The 19,637-nt window shown below is 42.1% G+C and overlaps 1 protein-coding gene across 2 annotated transcripts in view; it reads left to right on the top strand.

Moving 5' to 3' along the window:
• Positions 1 to 19,637, top strand: part of CACNA1S (calcium voltage-gated channel subunit alpha1 S) — a 397,379-nt gene that overhangs the window by 268,623 nt on the left and 109,119 nt on the right. Inside the window, exons 29-30 of one of the 2 annotated variants that reach the window (XM_088445772.1) lie at positions 84 to 167; positions 2,689 to 2,748. In XM_088445772.1, the coding sequence (XP_088301898.1) occupies positions 84 to 167; positions 2,689 to 2,748 (144 nt within the window). The remainder of the gene's footprint in view (positions 1 to 83; positions 168 to 2,688; positions 2,749 to 19,637) is intronic. The other variant, XM_088445773.1, reaches the window with a different exon arrangement.

The raw sequence follows: 19,637 nt of genomic DNA, 5'->3' as shown, positions 1-19,637 counted from the left end.
TGCAACTTTGATTAGATCAAATCCCATATGTTATAAGTTGTCTGTCCTTGACATATTCTCTTTCTTTTTTTTCTCTTTTTAAGGGTTACTTCGGGGACCCCTGGAATGTTTTTGATTTCCTCATTGTCATAGGCAGTGTAATTGACGTTATCCTAAGTGAGATTGATGTAAGTGAATGTCTTCAGTTTACCATAATAGTACACAATCAATTTATTAAAAAAAACAATACAACAGCAAGAAACAACTACATTTAGGTATACTGTATATCATAATTTAGGGGGCAAGAGGACACTCACTTCATTTTAATACCTTATGTTTTAATCATCAAAGTGGTCAGCCTTATGGTCATCTTATATCTTGAATATAAGTGTGTGTATGTATATATATATATATATATATATACTTATTTACATACAGTTTATGTATGTATGTATGTACATATTATATATGTGCATGTGTGTATAGTACACTTTAGTACACATGTACTGGAACACCACATGATTCTACCTCTAATGAGGAGCTTTGTAAAACAATTTAATGAGGCATGGGCAGTGTGAGTAAAGCTAGGCACAATTTTTAAATGTGTTTTCAGTAAGTGTTAGATATGTTGGTCTGCTTCCAATTATGTGAAAAACACTTTTTCCATATATGTGTCAAAAGCAACAAATTACATACCTATATGTCTATACAGGGGTGTAGGCAGGGTGGTTCCAGTGGAGCATGAGCTCTGGGCGCCAAAATGGACAGAGAGCGCCTGCCAGGGTTCCAGAATTCATGGGGCGCTGCACAGTATGACGGCCGCATATTTTATCTCGGTTTGTTTGCTCTATATCCTAAATGAGTTATTGATCTAAGATCCGTTTCTACATTTCATGCTCCCTCGAACTGCCCAGATTGTCTTCACTATGGCCTTCCATCCTCTGTGATCATCTTGTCACCTTCCCTTTCCTATCAGATTGATTACATTCACTTCTCACCTCTTTAATTCCCTCCTCTCTCTACCCTGTAATCGTCTCTTTGCCCTTGTCCACTCCTTTCTTATTGGCTTCTGTCACCTCCCCTCTCCTTTGCTATTGGCCTCTGGGCCTGATTCAGAGCCGGACACTCTGACAGAGCGCTCGCTCTGAATCAGGGCCGGCCCTCTGGTTTTTTAGAATGGCCTCCTGGTCGCTCGCATAGCTGTGGGTGACTACCCACAGCTATAGCGAGCGGCCAGGAAGATGGTCGCAATGGTCAAGACCATCGCGACCATCGTGGCTTGCGACGAGACCCTTGTGGTAGGGTCTCGTTGCCGCAAGCCCTAGAGTCCTTTCAGCTCAAGCAGAGCCGAAAGCACTCTCACTGACATCACTTGTGATGTCAGTGGGGCCAGCCCCAGATGGTTTGGGCAGCCACTCCCCCAGCCCGCCCACCAAAGGGGGCATGCTGTCACTCAACATCGACAGCACGCCCCCTTTGGTACGAGACGCGGAGCGACGATTTGTCCGTCGTTATTTGGGTCTCGCGCATGCGCACGACAGAGCCGGCTCCGTCGTGCGCATTCGCACTGGGCCACCATCGACCCGCTTGCGAGCGCTCAGCACTCGCGAGCAGGTCTGAATCAGGCCCTCTGTCACCTCCCCTTTCTGATTGGCACTTTCCTCTTCCCTCTCCCCTTTGATCCCCTCATTCCTTTTCTCCTCATTTTGTGCTTCAATGGACTTAAAAGTGACACATCTGAGGTAAAATCCTAAACTTCATTTGCGAAGTAGGAGCATAGCTGAGAAGGGAGCTTCCTATAGGTGTTCCTATTCCAGTGAAAGCTGCCTGGGGCAGTAATAAGCTGTGCACCCTGTGGAATCTCTCTCTAGCACATGTACTCTGTAAATTTAAGTTAAATGATCAGAATATATAATACAATCTCCTCTGCTGACTAATAACAATGATTCAAATGAGATAAAAGTCAGATCCTGGGTGCTATACATAAATAAAGCAGTGCCAAAGGAGCTACCCCTTAATGTCAGTGTATCACTGACGCATTCTATTCCCCCATTGGGACCTCAACGCCCAGCGCACTACTACCACCATTTGCTGTTTTTCTCTTCACTTCAGTATTCCCCTGCAGGCTGGCCATACCCCACTGGCACAGTTCAGTACAGGGAAGGGGGCACTATGATATGCACTTTCTCCGGGCACCATGGTTCCACGCTACTCCTCTGTGTGTATATTATTATGGAATAAATTGGTGTGAGAAAATTGTTGACAAAATGACTAGAGGTGAAAATGACTACAGGCGAAGACAACTAAATTAGAATAAGTAGGACAGGTTTACTGCTATTAAGTTGTTTGTTCTGCTTGTGATCACATTTTTGTGGCATTGGCAGGGTATTTGTTTTGATATAGTGATTAGCCATGTGTGTTAATTCAGTCTCTGTTCTTCTACATGCTACAGTACAGTGTCGGAGATCATCAGGTGAAAACTATGTGGCAACTCAGTCTCTCCCATCTTTCTGCGCATTTCTTTGGTGGTCAAATCTTTGTTCTCGTTTTCTGATCAATTTGCTGCAAAAAATGGAATTTGTTTATTCTCACACATTCCTCTATTGCTTCAGCTCATTTCTATCTTTCCTTTTCTTCTCTAATATTCTGTTCCACTCACACAATACATACCTATATATGTTAAGCTTTGCTGTGTTTTTCTATTCACAGACTGTCCTTGCTCCCAGCGGTGGGCTGTTCTGTCTCAGTGGTGGCTGCAAGCCCAGCGTTGTAAATATCAGCTGCATGTGCTTGCTGTGCAAACAGACCATCATTGCTTGTCATTCTGTTCCATCGTACCTCTCCACTTAGAGCAAGTGCAACCTTACCTTGCACTAATGAAATGCTAAAGGTTCTGGTCCTGGGAAATGTTAATATTGGCAGATATGGCAAAAGCTAATTTTCTCTCACTCTCTTACTATTACTCGGGTTCGTCCATCTTGTATCCAACTGTAGTAGCCAGTTAGTTAATGCATTCTGTGCCACTGACCTCACAACATATTACATACAGTAGATGCATGGAATGCTTGTATTCTAGGTGGCAGTAAACTTAACTCTATCATCTGTAACTTTGTGAATTGTCAGAAATTGCAGTTTTATGCAAGCTCTTTAAGGTAATCTACGTGTCTGTTGTCTGTCTGTCTGTCTATCTATCCTACAAGATGCCAATATATCTGCCACTTCTTATTCATTAAATTGAATTGCAATTTCTTAATGATCTTCACTGTGAGAAATAAATGTGCTATTGTAACACTCGGCACCTTCTCAGGGCCTGCCTCTTCTCCCTATGGAGGAGCAGCAGCAAGTTGGTTCACAGGCTAGAAACGGCAAGCTGCTGTGACTACAGTACATGTCAGCAGCACCCGGTATATAGAGTAGTGATAGGGTGCAGCAGTGAAAGTATAGACACTGAATGAGTGACATTATGACACTTAGTGAATGTTTTGGGTGTTGCCTAAACCAATGTACACTAGGTTCCCTTGGCAGCACTAGCAATGGCCCTGCACCTACTTTTGAAGTATACCTAGTTTGCTGGAAAATGCAGGAGTGCAATGTTTTACACCAACCGGCTGAACAAGTTTGGTGGATCATGCTAACTATTGATATTTTCTTCCTGCAAATATATTGCATTCTCTGCCACATCAGAGATGCTGGAGTCTTGTCCCTATACTTAGGGTTAGTACACATTTGGGGACTACATTGGGAGCCCAGCAGAGGGGTATTATAATGGGGACAGACAGTGCGACTACCGTGGGCCGAGCATACTGATAGCTTGCCCCATCCGTGACTCAAACAGAACCGGATATAAGCGAGGGGAAACAGAGATAAGTGAATGTGCATAGCAATAGTTTCCTATTGATTCAGTTACTGCCTTTATGCTATGCACGCAGCACTGGCTTTTTGTCTAGAGGGGGTCCAAGAAGCCCCCACATCTAGGCCAATCTTTCTCTCAGCAGCAATGACTGTACTTCCTTCCAGTGGCACTTCTGTAGGAAACTTAATTTAGAAGTGCACTTGACCCATGTGATAAAAATCATCAATCATACAGTAGACAGTATCCATTTCTCCTTGCTATCATGATTTATTAAAGCCATACATGAGGCTAACCCATGCGTAATTTAGGAGAAAACTTAAAAAATTTAAATAAATGTGGTGGAAATAAAGTGCTAATAGGTGGAATTTGATGTGACATTCTTAGTTTACTCACTTGGTACCTTTAAAGGTCTATCTGCTAACATGCAAAACTAGGTAAAAAAAATTGGAATCGAGATGTTTACAGAGAAATGCACTTCAACAAGTAGATGGCGCACCGAGTTTACGGTGTGTAAATGATCCCTTGTCACTATAAAATAAAACTTCCAGTGATCATGTCTCTGTCTATGACCAGGAAGTAGTGATTATTGACTCAAGCATTCTCACCTATGGCTATCTAAACGCAAGCTTCATGTTATATGATGCACTATTTTCACTGTCCCAGGTACTGAAACCTCAGAGGGTAAAAAATGAAACAAGAAAGTGCTTAACATATCACCCGATTGCATACAGATTCATTGTGAGAGAATAAATAACTAAGGACACTGACGATTAAAAATGTCATTAGTGTAATAAATATTAACATACTATTAAGTGTTCCAAGTTAAATTAAATAATCATTAGTAAAGTATGGGGTTCCCATATAAAGTGTGTTATTGACACTAATAACAAGATAATAGAATTACACAAATGTTCATAAAGGTACCATTGCTGGTACTGCTATATACGGAGATTATGAAGACCCAGGGTTTGATCTTCCAGCCCAACAGAGGAATGACACTAGAACTCAGCGAAAGCAGGAATTTCTATGAGCATCCTATAACTCATCAGTTGACCAAGGGGGAGCAGGATTTTCTTTTACTGCCCCACAGTCTTGCATATCCTAAAATAGCCCAAACTCACACCCAATAGACTGGCTCCAAAAAAATCTAAGGTAACGTGTGAACAGCCAGGCAGAATTGCGCACGTTTGAGATTTTAGGAATTGTTGCGTACAGGATATGTGGAAGTTCTCCCAGTCTCCTGAAAGAGTAGACATTCCTACCAAACCTGCCTACTTCTTGTGATGTCATGATTTGCATTTAATCACGTCATCAGGTCCCAACCCATTGAGGCATAATGCCTTGAATCATGATATTACGCCAATGGAGACTGGGCCAAGATTACATGATTTGCCAGAATCACACCCCCCTGCACCTCTCATCTGAACCTCCACCACCTGAATCTCCAGGAGGACACCATTAAAGAGTAAATATGGGCCAAGGGACACCAAAGGCCCTTTTATATTACATTGTTTTAAATTAATAAATATTTACTGTATATAAGGTGGAATTTCAAACATTGAGCATGATGCAGAGTCGAACAGAAATCATCTGTATGTACTCCAGAAGTTTTGTGCACAAAAAAAAATGTGGCTATTGAACCGTATGCAGAATTTTACGCACCTTGTGGTTCTCCCGCCCCCTATGTGTACACTTGGTTTGCTACTTGTATCTACTCCTACGTCTAACTGCATACTGTAGCTAGCAGTTACATTAACAATATTATAAAATTATGCATCTGTATTAATAAAAAAGATTTGAATTTTACAAACATATTACAAGATCCTTATTAGATTATTGTTAGTATTTACAAATTTAGTTTACAGTCTTGGTTAAACGTACAGGTGAAACCAAAATTCTAGGTAGAATACAGATTTGCAGATGAGAGGCCATAGATGCTCTAGCATAGCATGCATAGAAATAAATGTGTATGACGCATCTTTGCAAGCAGTACGCACTTGTACCAGCCTATACATGGTGCAATCAAGATGCATGGAAACAGATGTATTTGCACTTATGTCCAACTCTGAACAGCCTGCAGTTAGTGACACACACTCATTGGACTTTGCCTACATGAGAACCTTGTTACAGGCCAGTTATGCCTTCTGAGTCGCAAGTAGAAATGTGGTTTAAATGTTATGACTCTGCATCATTTGTGCTCTGCAAATGGACGTATGTTCAACTCAGCATCAGGCCCCAGACCTCAGGTAAAATTAAATCCAAAATTACTTAGGAGCCTATTTATGATTAATGGAAATAAGGGTCCCAAAAAGTATCAATCTTTCTCGCCTCATGTCACGGCAATAAGGAATACTATTCCAGTGTTTTTATATCAGCATTCTCTAGCTGGGACAGTGGCTCCAATAAGAGGCCATCCTAGCAAAGCGTAAAAAGTAAAGTAATAGCTGACAGGTTCGGACCCAGCTTAGCTACTCTGCATGTGCAAGAATAGTCTGCAAGGAAAAATATGTTGTGTGATATCTAGCTTACCTTTATATCTATTCATTTATAAATGAATCTATATTATTCTGGGGTTGAGTTTTCCTTTTTTAAATCAGATACCAAAATGCAACAATAGGCATATTGGGGATCAGTTACTGTATGATGCACATATGCAGCACGAAACAGGTATTTGTTTGGTTGTGATTTTTTTGCACCTGGCTTTGTGCATCATTAAAGCATCTATGCACGTTAATATGGCAGCTTAATACATTTTCTCAGAATGTGCCTGGACAAATGGTGAATCAAGGGAGATACACTCGTAACTAGATGGCAACATTATTGCAGCTAGTGATGTTTAAATGTAGTCAGTCAACAGTAAAATTAAGAGTAAAAAGTAAGTTGCAAACAAATCTTCTATGTGCCACATGGCTCATTCTTTCTTAGACAGCAAAGGGAAACTGTTATGTATTTGTTGGGAAGCAGCTTACGGATTTAGGACTCAGGAAAGTGATTCAATAAATAATGTGAGATCTATATAAAACATATATGAGAAAATATGAGACAAAGGATCAAATTTGCAGTTATTGTGCCTGCATACAGGTACTTGTGCAAAGGTGTGGTAATACCACATCATATAAGGTCAAATATTTGACGTTTGTCAAATATATGCATTTTAAACCATACTTGCCACCTCTCCCTCATTGGCAGGGAGACTCCCTGAAATAGCAGCAATCTCCCTGTCTCCCTGAAGAGTCAGCAATCTCCCTGATTGCACCTTACTCCATTATGAAGCTTTTATATTAAGAAAAAAAGACAGAGATATATACATTCAATTGGGATCATCAGTATCATTTCCCTGCATTGGCTATAAGGCACAATGATCCCTATGGCTACATGTATATTCTGAAAAGTATCAGTGTGTTTTCATCAACATGTAGATCTTACCGACTGCTTTGGGCTCGTTTACATTTGATGTAATCAATTGTATGACACGCCTCTCAGATGTAGCAGTACACGCCCAGGCAAGTATGATTTTAAAGGGGTTCACAAAGGGCTGGCACAATCATTAGGTGAACTAATGTAGTTTTGGGGTTGTCCAAAACAAGAAAGTTGTGCATTATGTCACCCGTTTAATGTTTTTACTTTTCTCAATAACCATACATGGCTTCGGCAGTGACGTTGAAATAATATTAAACACTCTCTTTCCTCATTGGCTGACAATAAGGAACAGGCAGTATGTCTAAAAATGTGAATTGTGTGCATCCTACATGCTTTTATAGTTATGCTACCAGATTGTACTCCTGCATGTTGGTGATAAACTGGGAGTGTTATGCAGACCAGCTCACACTCCCAGCCTATCACTGACACAGAGGAGCCATAGCATTGACATTCCTCTCCACTACCTGCCACTCCACCTTCCTCTTATGCCACAAAAGTTAAAAAGCAGACAGGGAATTTTCTCAAGGGACACCTGCAGGGGAGAGGGACCCAGTACACTTTCGCCATCCCTTAATGCAGATGGATATGGACACAGTGCAAAGTACAAAGAAAGGCATTTATACACTGCACCTAGGGCCTGACTCAGCAAGGTTCGCACTGCGATTACACACACAATCTGCCGATTGCTGCTTACTGTACATGCTTATGCATCACACTGCGCGAACACACCACTGGGACTGTGATCGCAGTGACTACGCAGGCCCGTCGCAGAGTGATCAACAGGAAGTATCGTGTGTGGGTGGTGATGGGGGAGGGGAATGCAGGCTTGCCAGTACATTTGAATGTTGTTGTATAAATTATTCACTGCGACACCATATGCAGCTTGTGTACTCACTGCGTGTGATGAGGTTAGCAATTCCTGAATAAAGTCAGAGCTTGTGCAAGTGTGCATGTGGCGGCGATTGTACTCAATGTTACTGATGGCTTAGCAGTCTTGCTAAGTATTACAGATGTGTGTAAGGTAAAGAGGCCGTCCTTATGTTGTGCTGTGACAGCATAGCGATTGCAGAGGATTAGCATATCTTTGCAGTGAGACTGCGTGCGTAATCGCTATTGCAATCGCAGTTGCGATATGTACTGAATCAGGCCTCTAGTCATTATGGTGGAGATTCAGGTCTCCACAATGGCTATGAAGTGTCTTCGGAAGTTGTGAAGGCACTTCACCACCAGTAAAATGTATGATTTTCCCTTACAGAGGTGCGCTGAAATATTATCAATGTTTGGCTACCAAAAATCATGGCCGCACATCACTGAGATTTAAATCATACTCCGGTGAATGTGATGTCGCAGCTGCATCATCGTTGCCCCACCCCTGCTACACAATGCCGCATGTACTGGCATTGTAAAGCGGGGCCTCAATGACGCAATTTGGCACGAATATTATCATCGCCCATCTGGAAAACCCACTTGTTTCGCTCAGTAATTGAGCGATAGCAGTCAGGTTTGCTGCTGGCTCTAGGAGACTTGCCCATTCTTCCAGGAGGCCAGGAGTGCCATCTGTATTCGGGAGCCTCCCAGTTCGGCAAGTATGCATAAAACTTCCATGTAATACATCTGTTCCGTGCTTCTGCACAATAACCACCCAAAATGCCTATTTCACATGAGGATATTTCTGCTCGAGATTCATTATTGCGGAGCTCCTTGTCACTGTGGATGCCTTGTGTGATGCAGATCACATTTGATATTTATGGCGCATGACAAAAAATTTCTACAGAAAATTGCTACATGCGTCTGCTTTTTAACTTGCATCTAAGAATCACCTTTAAAACTGTATCCAATAGGATACACTACAGTCATCTTTTTAGGATTATTCATAAGATACCTAAATGTCCTACTCCGAGACATCCTTACAGTACTGTATTAGCTTAGGCAGAAAAAAGAGGGGAAGCAGATGCACGCTCTAAGCACTAAGAATAATACAAATCAAAAATATATATAATAAACTATCAATTAACATGGTTTTCTTAGTACATGTTTGGCCAAAGATGTTTGCTCACCTACCACGTCACGGTGAACTCATCAGGTGGGTCCCTAACATTTAAATAAATAAATTTATCTAGGACTTACCGGCTATAAAAATGCACATTACATGTGTGTACTGCTATGCACAGGACCCATACTAATTAAAATCACCTGGGGCAGGTGGGAGGAGTGCTAGCCCAGGAGAAGGGGTCTTACACCTTCAAGTGTACCTTAAATTAGATATGTGCACTGACCCCCTGGTTTTGGATCTGGATCTCACCTGGTTTTGGATCTTGTTTGGTTTTGCCAAAGCCTCACCTCCGTGTTTTGTTTTTCGGTTTTGGTTTTAGGTTCTGGATTTTTTTCTTAAAAAAATTCATAAAAACAGCTAAAATCACATAAAATTGACCTTTTTTTCCCCTACAGTATTATTAACCTCAATAACATTTACTTCCACTCGTTTCGAGTCAATTTTGACCACCTCACAGCTCACAATATTGATTTTTTCATCTGGTTAAGGGCCAAAAGGTTGCATCCAGCTAGCTGGCTCAAAACTGAGTGATAAATAGAGTTGAAGACTGTGCAAAGATGGTGGTTGGGGTACCCCTTGAGCATTGAAGAATTCATAGTTGATAATTGATACAATCACTGGCTGAAGTTATAATTGATAGTTGATAGTTTGCGCAGCCACTGGCTGTAGTAAGAATAGTTGATACTTGATAATTGGTGCAGCCCCTGGCTGAAGAATTGATAAATTGATGCAGCCACTGGCTGAAGAATTAATAGTTGGTGCAGCCCCTGGCTGAAGAATTGATAGTTGGTGCAGTCCCGGGCTGAAGAATTGATAATTGGTGCAGCCCCTGGCTGAATAATTGATAAATTAATTGGTGCAGCCCCTCGCTGAAAAATTGATAGTTAGTGCAGCGCCTGGCTGAAGAATTGATAATTGGTGCAGCCCCTGGCTGAAGAATTGATAATTGGTGCAGCCCCTGGCAGAAGAATTGATAATTGGTGCAGCCACTGGCTGAACAATTGATAGTTGATAGTTAATTGTTGATGCAGCCTCTGGGCTGAGTAGTAGTGGAATACAGAGCCATGATTAGTCCTGCAACAGCCTTGAGGCCTGGAACTCTTGGCAAGTTGCGACCATTATAGCCTTGAGGGCTGGTAAGGAGTGACGACAGGTGGCCTTTGGGCCGTGAAGCAGAATGCGGCCTTTGGACCTTATAGCAGCCTTAAGGGCTGAGAACCCTTGGCTGAATGTCACTGTTGTGCGACTTGTGCCGTCGGGTTGACACAACAAGCAGCAATTGGTTCCGAATTTTCTTTAAAAAAAATGCAAGGGGCATGCAGGAGATGCTGTCTGTGGCCATTACAATTTCTGGACATTCATAAACGATAACATTAAAAATGTCAGGCAGCAATGCCCCAACCAGCACATAATGGAAAGAAAAAAGGTGCAAGATGAAATTGTCCTTGGGCCCTCCAACCCACCCTCATGTTGTATATATGAAACAGGACATTCACAGTTTAACAAACCAATAAGTTCAGCGACAGGGACTGCCACTTGTGGCTGAAATTATTGGTTTGTTTGGACCCCCACAAAACAAGCTGCCAATGCGCAGTGGACATTGGTGGCAATGATCCCATACACAAACTGGCTTTACAATACATTAGATGTCGCCATCCCCATCAGCGTGTGCATCCTCCTCTTCTTCACACAATATGAATTTGTCCCCGCTGGAATCCACCATTACAGAGTCAGACGCTCCTGTATTTTTTGGACTTAAGTGCTGGTAAAGGTCTTCTTCGTGGAATTTTGAACTCATTTTGATGAACATCGTCTTTTCCACATTTTGGGGAAGTAACTGACAAGGTTCCCGGCTGCGCTGAAAACTCTTTCAATGGAGGGTGTACAACTTAAGTCCAGCAAAGCCAGTTTGTGTAAGGGACTCCAAATCGCCTCTTATTCCTGCCAGTAGTGAAACAGACTGTCTGACATGCCTATTTGGATGCTATCCCTAAAATAGTCATCCACAATTCTCTGAATGGTGACCGTATCAGACACGGTAGACATGTCACTCATAGTAGGCAATTCTTTCAGACCCAACCAGATGTCATTAGATTTTGCTGACTGATCTGCATCACCACCACCAGTGAGTCTTTTAGGAAAATGTATTTTTTTCCTGGCAGCTATAGAAACTGAAGGAGGAGATGCTGTCGTGTCACGTTCCGCTTGAGCTGACAATTTTTTCACCACCAGCTCTTTGCATCTTTTCAGGTTTATGTCCGTCGGAAAGAAAGACACAAGGTATGACTGGTATGACCAAGTATGGTCACCAAAATATAGTGATCTCATATCAAGAGATTGACGACCCTTGGATCCTGGATAAGGGCTTGATCTACAAGTCCCACATACTTAGTGGAATAACTCCATTTCAGCTCCTCCTTCAGTTTCTCCAGCTGCTCTTGCAAAAGTCTGATTACGGGAATGACCTGACACAAGCTGGCAGTGTCTGAACTAACTTCACGTGTGGCAAGTTCAAAGGGTTTGAGAACCTTGCACAACACGGAAATTATTCTCCACTGCGCTTGACTAAGGTGCATTCCCGATCCTTTCCCTATGTCATAGGCCGAAGTGTAGCCGTGGATGGCCTTTTTCTGCGACTCCATCCGCTAAAGCATATAGAGGGTAGAATTCTTGCTCGTTCTACAATCTCCGACATGCAGTTGCTGAATGTTGAAAATGTCCAGAAATATTTCGGGCCACCAAGAGCATCTCCTGCATGCCCCTGTCATTTTTAAAAAAATGTTGCACCACCAGATTAATTGTGTGAGCAAAACATGGGATGTGATGGAGTTCGCCCACATGTAATGCTTGCACAATATTGCTGGCATTGTCAGAGATCACAAATCCCAAGGAGAGTCCAAGTGGGGTAAGCCATTTTCCAATTATTTCCCTGAGCTTTTCTAAGAGGTTCACAGCGGTATGCCTCTTACTGAAACCGATGATGCACAAAGTAGCCTGCCTCTGAATGAGCTGGCATTTGTTAGATGTTGCTGCTGCTGTTTGCACAGTTTGAGGCAATACACCTACCCAGTGGGCTGTCACAGTCATGTAATCTTTAGGTTGCCCTGTCCCACTTGTCCACATATCTGTGGTTAAGTGGACAGTGGGCACAATGGCAATTCGGAGGACATTAATAAGATTTTTTTAATGCCCTTGTACAGATTGGGAATTGTAGCGGGGATACAGGACCTCCATTAACTGGGCAAAACCCACTGCATTAATGGCGGACACTGGACGCACATCTAATACCAGCATAGCTGTTATGGCATCAGTAATCTGCTGTGCAGCTGGGTGTTTGCTGTCATACTTATTCGCCAATGCAAAGGACTGTGTGACAGTCAATTGTTTGGTTGAACTTCTTGAACTACTAAAAGTAGTCATCTTCCTGGTCCCCTTCTGGGATGAAGATCCACTTATAGCAACAGCAGCAGGCGTAACACTCAGTCCTTTTGATATTGGATGCAGGACTACTTACGATTACGAATGAGGATGTTGATGATGATGCAGGTGTTGGTGGTGGATATTGCAGGCGCTTGGATCCATATATAAGGGAGCAGCTTGGTGACACTGGACTGATTGTTGTTTGTTTTTTTGTCCCCAAAGTTTCAGTACCCTTTCCGATTTGATAAATGCGCTGCAAGTGATGTAACAGGGAGGAGGTTCCAAGATGGTTAAGGTCCTTACCTCTACTCACTGTTACTTGGCAATGGTCACAAATGGCTTGGCAGAAGTTGTCCGGATTTGGTCCTTTGCCCAGGCATGGCAATAATGGGATTTTTCCCACCATGGGCAACAACTGTTGCCTGATTTACAGTTTTTACACAAACATCCTCGCCATCAACATCCTCATCATCATCAACACCCTCATCATCCTTGTTGTTATCGCCAACTAGATAAATATCCTCCTCATTCTCCTCGTGCAATTCCACAGAAGCATCGTCGATTTCTACGTCAGAAGGCACATAAATGGTGGAAGGAGGATCCTCTGCAAGTACAGTATTAGAAAGGTCAGGCTCACACATGGCAACCGTGGACACACTTGGACTCTCCTCAGGGATTTGTGATTTTTTACGAGCACACAGTTGGTTCCGGTGTCTTACTCGTTTTAACAATTTACATTTTTTTTGTACCTCTCCTACAAGCAGAGGGGCTTAAATTATCATTAGAACCATCAGTCATAAATACAGGCCAATGCCTTATCCTTTTCTTGCCACTTCCTGTAGTGAATGGCATCTTGCCAATTTTTTGTTTCTCTAAAGCTAACTTAGCTTTAGCTTTTTTTTTCTTTATCAGGGTAAAAGTTGATTTTTTTACAAGTCCTGACTTAAGCCCTGGTTCATCGTATGTGGTATGTGGATCCTGCTCTTCTGTCATGTGACTATCCTCCATACTCACTGCGGTCTTATAGCAGTGTCACCAAGCAATTATAGTGCAGCTCAGTTGTGGCTAACGCACACACCAAAAAATTGTTTTTTTTTTTCACACTGGGGGTGAACCCCCTGAAAGAGGCAGAAGCCCTTTGACAGACAAGCAGAACAGCACCCATGTGCACCTATGCTGATGACAAGTGTGGCTAACATGCACACACCAAAAAATTGTTTGTTGTTTCACACTCGGGGTGAACCCCTGAAAGAGGCAGCAGCCCCTTGACAGACAGCAGCACAGCACCCCTGCGCACCTAGGCTGATGACAGGTGTGGCTAACACGCACACAAAAAAAAATGTTTTTCTTCTTTTTTTTCACACTGAGGGTGGATGAAGAGCACCCGTGAAGGACAGAGCACCCCCTGGACAGCAGAATTGCAAGCCTCTATGGACAACAGCCAGTCAGCCTCTATGGACAGGACAACAGCCAGCCCCTATGGACAGGACAACAGTCAGCCAGCCCCTCTATAGACAACAGCCAGCTCTTATGGACAGGACAACAGCCAGCCAGCCCCTCTATAGACAACAGCCAGCCAGTCCTTATGGACAGGAAACAGACAGCCCCTATATGGACATTAAGCAGCCAGCCCCTGAGTGACAACAGTAGCCAGCCCCTATGCACAGCGTCAGCAACAGCACAGCTCCCAGCTCCCTCCCTGTTCACTCTCTACAGCCGGAAAGAAAAATTGTGGCGATCGCGGGATCTTTATAGAATCCAAAACCCACGAGAATCCGACAGCGGGATGATGACATTTTGTGTAATTTTCAGATTCAAGTCAGGCGGGAAAACCTGAGCCGACTCGGATACCCTTAGTTCGGGTGGGTTCGGATCTCTGAGAACCGAACCCGCTCATCTCTACCTTAAATACACATATACATAGGAAAAAAGTGGGATGGGCTGTACATCCTAATTTCAACATAATAAGAGGTGCTACCATGCTGAGACCTGTAGTTCTAATGCAGAAAAAAGAGGGGAAGCAGATGCACACTCTAAGCACTAAGAATAATAAAAATAAAAAATATATATAATAAACTATCAATTAACATGGTTTTCTATAGAGGTTCTTAGTACATGTTTGGCCAAAGATGTTTGCCCACCTACCACGTTATGGTGACCTCATGAGGTGGGTCATACATGCCTACTCTCCCGAGAGTCACGGGAGGCTCCCGATTTTTTGCACCCCCAAAAGAGTAGGCAAATCTCCCGCATCCTGCCCTCTTCCTAGTCAAGTGGGCAGGATGGGGAGATTTTCCAAGCAATTTGCGCGTCTGTAGCATTTAGAATCGTGGCATTTAGCCCCACCCCCTCCTCACGGACCCGCAAATCGCAGGGTTTTCCTGTAAAGGGCACGGGCCTAATGACGGCTATAGTCAGGCTCCGCCCCCCAAGGATGAAAACAGCAGGTCCCCTCCCGGGAAGGTGCAGCAAAAAGTCGGTAAGTATGCAGGTGGGTCCCTCTATAGAAAACCTTGGGATACTCAGGATGGGTGGGAAATTCACACTGCTGAAGCCAGTGAATCTGCATCCAAGTACTCAATACTCAACTGGCTTCAGCATGCCCAGAAAGCGGAGCCAACCCCCCGCTCCCCCCCATTTTCTATAACACTGACTGTCGTCACCCCCAGCATGTCAACCATGCTGCCGAATTTGGGGCACTGCAGGCAACATTACAGCCCCGGATCTGCACATGTGCAGTGTGACTTCTGCGCATGCGCAGACTTAGAGCATCGGAGATGTGCATAAATATCATGTTTACAACATCTCTGAATAAGGCCCTTAGTCATGTAAAAACTAATGCTGTCATGAAATATAAATATGCTCCATAATTATTGGCTTTTTAGATCTGCAGTCAGTATTGGCTTTTTAAATTAAAGTTACCATTTCACTTTCAATATGCTATTTTTCTTACTATTCCTAAGGTAAGACTCATAATATAACAAATGTATTATTAATGACTAATAGAGGCACATAGCTTAATTGTGTAAAACGGCCATTTTTAGTTTGACCGTACGTTTGGTTCAAAATGCATCACATGGCAATAAAGGGATTCAGTGAGCCCACTAGTTTTTGTTTTTTTGTTCTGTGTTTAGAACAAAGGGCAAAAAACAATTGTGCAGGGATCTCTCTCTAGACAAACAGTGTGCCCTCCCTCCCTTTACTAACCAGCACTAGGCTGAAACAACCAGGACTGATGACACTATAGCAGGGAAACACGTAGAATGGGACCCCCTGACATAATGTCAATCAGCACCACTTTGCTGATCCCAGGTCTGGAGTCCCTAGGGAAGTGGGGACCCCCATGAAATGGGGCCCTGCCTATCTAAGCCATGATGCCAGTGGGTACGGAGGTAATGATTAATATTGATATTGTTCTTTACATGTTGACTGCTGGTCCAGAAAGAGGGGCACTGGTAGGATGGCACTAGGATAACCACAAGTGCTAAGGCATCAAGCCCAGCTGGCATCTGTAGTCCACCTGTAAGTAAAAAATTAAACAAAGGATAGCACACGAATTGTGTTAATATTTGATTAAAGACACTCCTACTTTATTACTTACAAATCCATGGAAAGTGCTCCTCTTCGTTCGTTAAAGTTGGAACAGGGTAATATATCTTCTTGCATCACCTGGAGTGTTGTGGTGCCTGGAGCCTAATGGTGGGTGGTTGGTTGAATATCAAATTTTCCAGCCAAATGATTCATAATTTAGCCAAATTCCTATGGTGCTTTTGGTAGGGTATACTAAATAATGATCACAATCCCTATCTGTTTGATGGTTCCCAGCCTAGTACTCAGACCAAGTGTAGGCAGTGAAATAAAATTGATAGTGACGGCCAGCCTAATTTTGGTAAAAATATATACTAGTAAAGTCATCTCATTGTCCGCTCTGCCCCCACCGCTCAGTCCCACCCTCCCATTCTGTCCTCCTCCTCTCCTGCTGGGCTAGGGTGTGACCCGGCTCCTTAGCAGTGAGAGAGTCGATGGGGTGCTTGCATGTTGGAGGATAGACCCTACCAATATATTATATATATATATATATATATATATATATACACACACACACACACACACATATATATATACACACACACCAGAATAGACCAGCACGCCATGTTGATGTTGCAGTGAAAATGTTTGTTATTTTAATTGCCGGTATACATATCAGTACAGCATCATTTCAGATTCTGGTCACAAGTCAAAAAAAGTGCATAATTTAATCAAGCAGAAAATGTGCCACTGTGCATTGTGCAAATAAGCAGCATTAATACTTATACTTCATGAACGCTTGTGCAATATGGCCTGCACGTACTCAGCAGCATGTCTGTCATTAAGTCCGGCAGCTGTTTCAGTGCATAGCTGCACCTTCTTCATGGGGCACACATCACACATAGTCTACAACAAACACCTTATATGAAAAAAAAGAAGATACACCCACTCAGATTACGTGCCACCCACATGAAAGTTATGAGCAATCTCTTTCACACAATGAAAACTTGCACACATGCGCCTATGGTGCCAGCCGGCTCCAGAAAAGATGCATGTGTCCCATTACGTCAATCTGCATCCAGACGCATAGCGCGAGTTCTAGTACATCAATCTGTGTTCAATTATATTAATCTGCGTCCCAGACACATGGTCATCTTGCAAATGCGCATCCAGCACCCAGAAGTACCACAAATGTCGCTGCACTCCAGCGTTCATACCAGTTATACCACTTGTAGTTCAGTGCCAGGAAAGGACCATCCGTGCTACATAGAACAAGTGTATATGGTATATGTACGATCCATATTAAATGCAGTATGACATCATCAGAACCTATGTATAATGAAACTACCATAAGCTGAAAAATAGCAATACATTTAGTGGGCAATGGCATGAATAGTGCCATCTAGTGGGGGACAAAGACAAGAAAAAAAAACTTGAGAAGCCATAAAACAGTCAAAGAAAATTATCATAAGAAAGTCAACAAACTATAATGCAAAATATATTTATAAAAACAAGAAAAATTTAGTTCTTCATTTACCTACTGTATGTAAAGTGTAAATCCATCTAGATTCAAGTTGAAGTTTTTTTTTTCTTGATTGCCACCTCTTCTCTTGGGTGGTATATGATCATATGACTTTAAAATTGAGGATGTTACGTCCCATTGTGACAACTTTTGTTGTACTGGTGTCAAGTGCTATAAATGCTTTTTTGATTGAGGACTTGTGTAGAGCTACTCTTTCTTTTGAGAATCTGAATAGTCTTCCCTATGTAGACTTTCTCGCAGGGACAGATGATAGCATATATATAACGTATTTGTTCTCACAGATAAGCCAAAAATTGATGTTAATGTTTTGGATAAGGAATCTTCAATTTTATGTCCAGTTAACATGATACAACAATTTACGCAACCAGAACAACGATAGGACCCTAGTTTTAAAGATAACCAACCTTTTTGGGGTTTCTGGCCACTGTCGATGAGGTTATTTTATCTTTAATATTGCTGCTGCGTCTATAGCAAACTATAGGAGGCTCTTTGCACAATTTGCACAATATAAGGTCTGCGATCCATTGCTAAACATTTATCAATTTCTTCTTTCATTTATTTTTCTGCGAAACCACATTGTATAAATTTATTGCCCATCTCACTGAGGGCTTGCAGTAGTGTATTTTTGTTAGAAGTGATTCTGGTGACCCGTACCATTTGGGAAATGGCAACCCACTCTTAAGGGGTCTAGGATGGAAACTTTCTGCTGCTAACATTGCATTCTGGTCAGTTCGTTTGCTGTATACTATTTATCCAATATGTTAACTGAAACATCCAGATAATTCACCAACTTGTCACTAAAATTTAATGTCAATTTAATTTCCTCACTTGTAGTATTGAGGTAGTCGAAAAAAAGTCAATAAATTTGCCTGGCTTCAAGTGAAATTTAAGAACACATTATCTATAAAACAAACGTAAAATGAGATGTATTTGGCCAAAAGATGTGTCTGTTTTCATATGCGTACATAAAAAAGTTTGCGTATATGTGGGGGCCATATTCGTTCCCATTGCTCTCCCGTGGCGTAATAATAGGTGTTGTCAAAGATGAAGTAGTTTTTGTGCAAAATTATGTTGATCAACAACATTAAATAATCAACTGGAGGACCCGTATAAAACGGACTTGTACTGGCCATTCTCTAACTGCTTCCATTCTCTTCTGGTGAGGTATATTTGTGTATCAATTAACAATTACCAGTGTTAAATAAATAATAAATAATAGCGAGCAGGGGGAGATAGTTCTCAATTTATAGAGGAAATGTGTTGTATCTTTCAAATAAAACTCATTATTTAGAACGACAGGTTGTAGTATATAGTCCACAAACTGCTATAGTGTCGGCATAATAATCCACGTGAGGAAATTATCAGTTTGCCGCTGCCATAAGCGTTTTCATTATGTGAAAACAGGGTTGGAAAAATAACAGTTTTAAAAAAAAAATTATATATTTTTTTTCTTGTTTACACCAGTTTTTTTTGCATTAATGATTTAAAGAAAAAAAAAATTATCCTGCTTATTTTATTAATACTGTGAAACATTGCTATGTATTAGAAACCTTGATCAACCATGTTTTATTGCTTTCTAATATTAACAATCCAAATTTATTAGAATTTTTTATCTCATCAAAAGAGAGCCAGACTAAGGGCCTGATTCAGAGATGGGCGTTAATGCAACCACAGCTGCAAATGCATAGGGCATGCAGCTACAAAAATATTCCTAACCATCTAAAGTTTACCCGAGCATAGTGACCCCCACTGATGCCTTCTCATCTCCGTCCAATGTCACGGTCCTGCATAAAAATTGGTACCAATGATGCCAGTCACACAGCATGTAAGGCAAGTCTGAC

The sequence above is a fragment of the Taudactylus pleione genome, unplaced genomic scaffold (genome assembly GCF_031769625.1).
Source record: "Taudactylus pleione unplaced genomic scaffold, aTauple2 ptg000387l, whole genome shotgun sequence".
In the NCBI taxonomy this organism is placed as follows: Eukaryota; Metazoa; Chordata; class Amphibia; order Anura; family Myobatrachidae; genus Taudactylus; species Taudactylus pleione.
The sequence above is the reverse complement of the archived record's forward strand: the minus strand, read 5'-3'. Positions and strand labels throughout refer to the sequence as shown.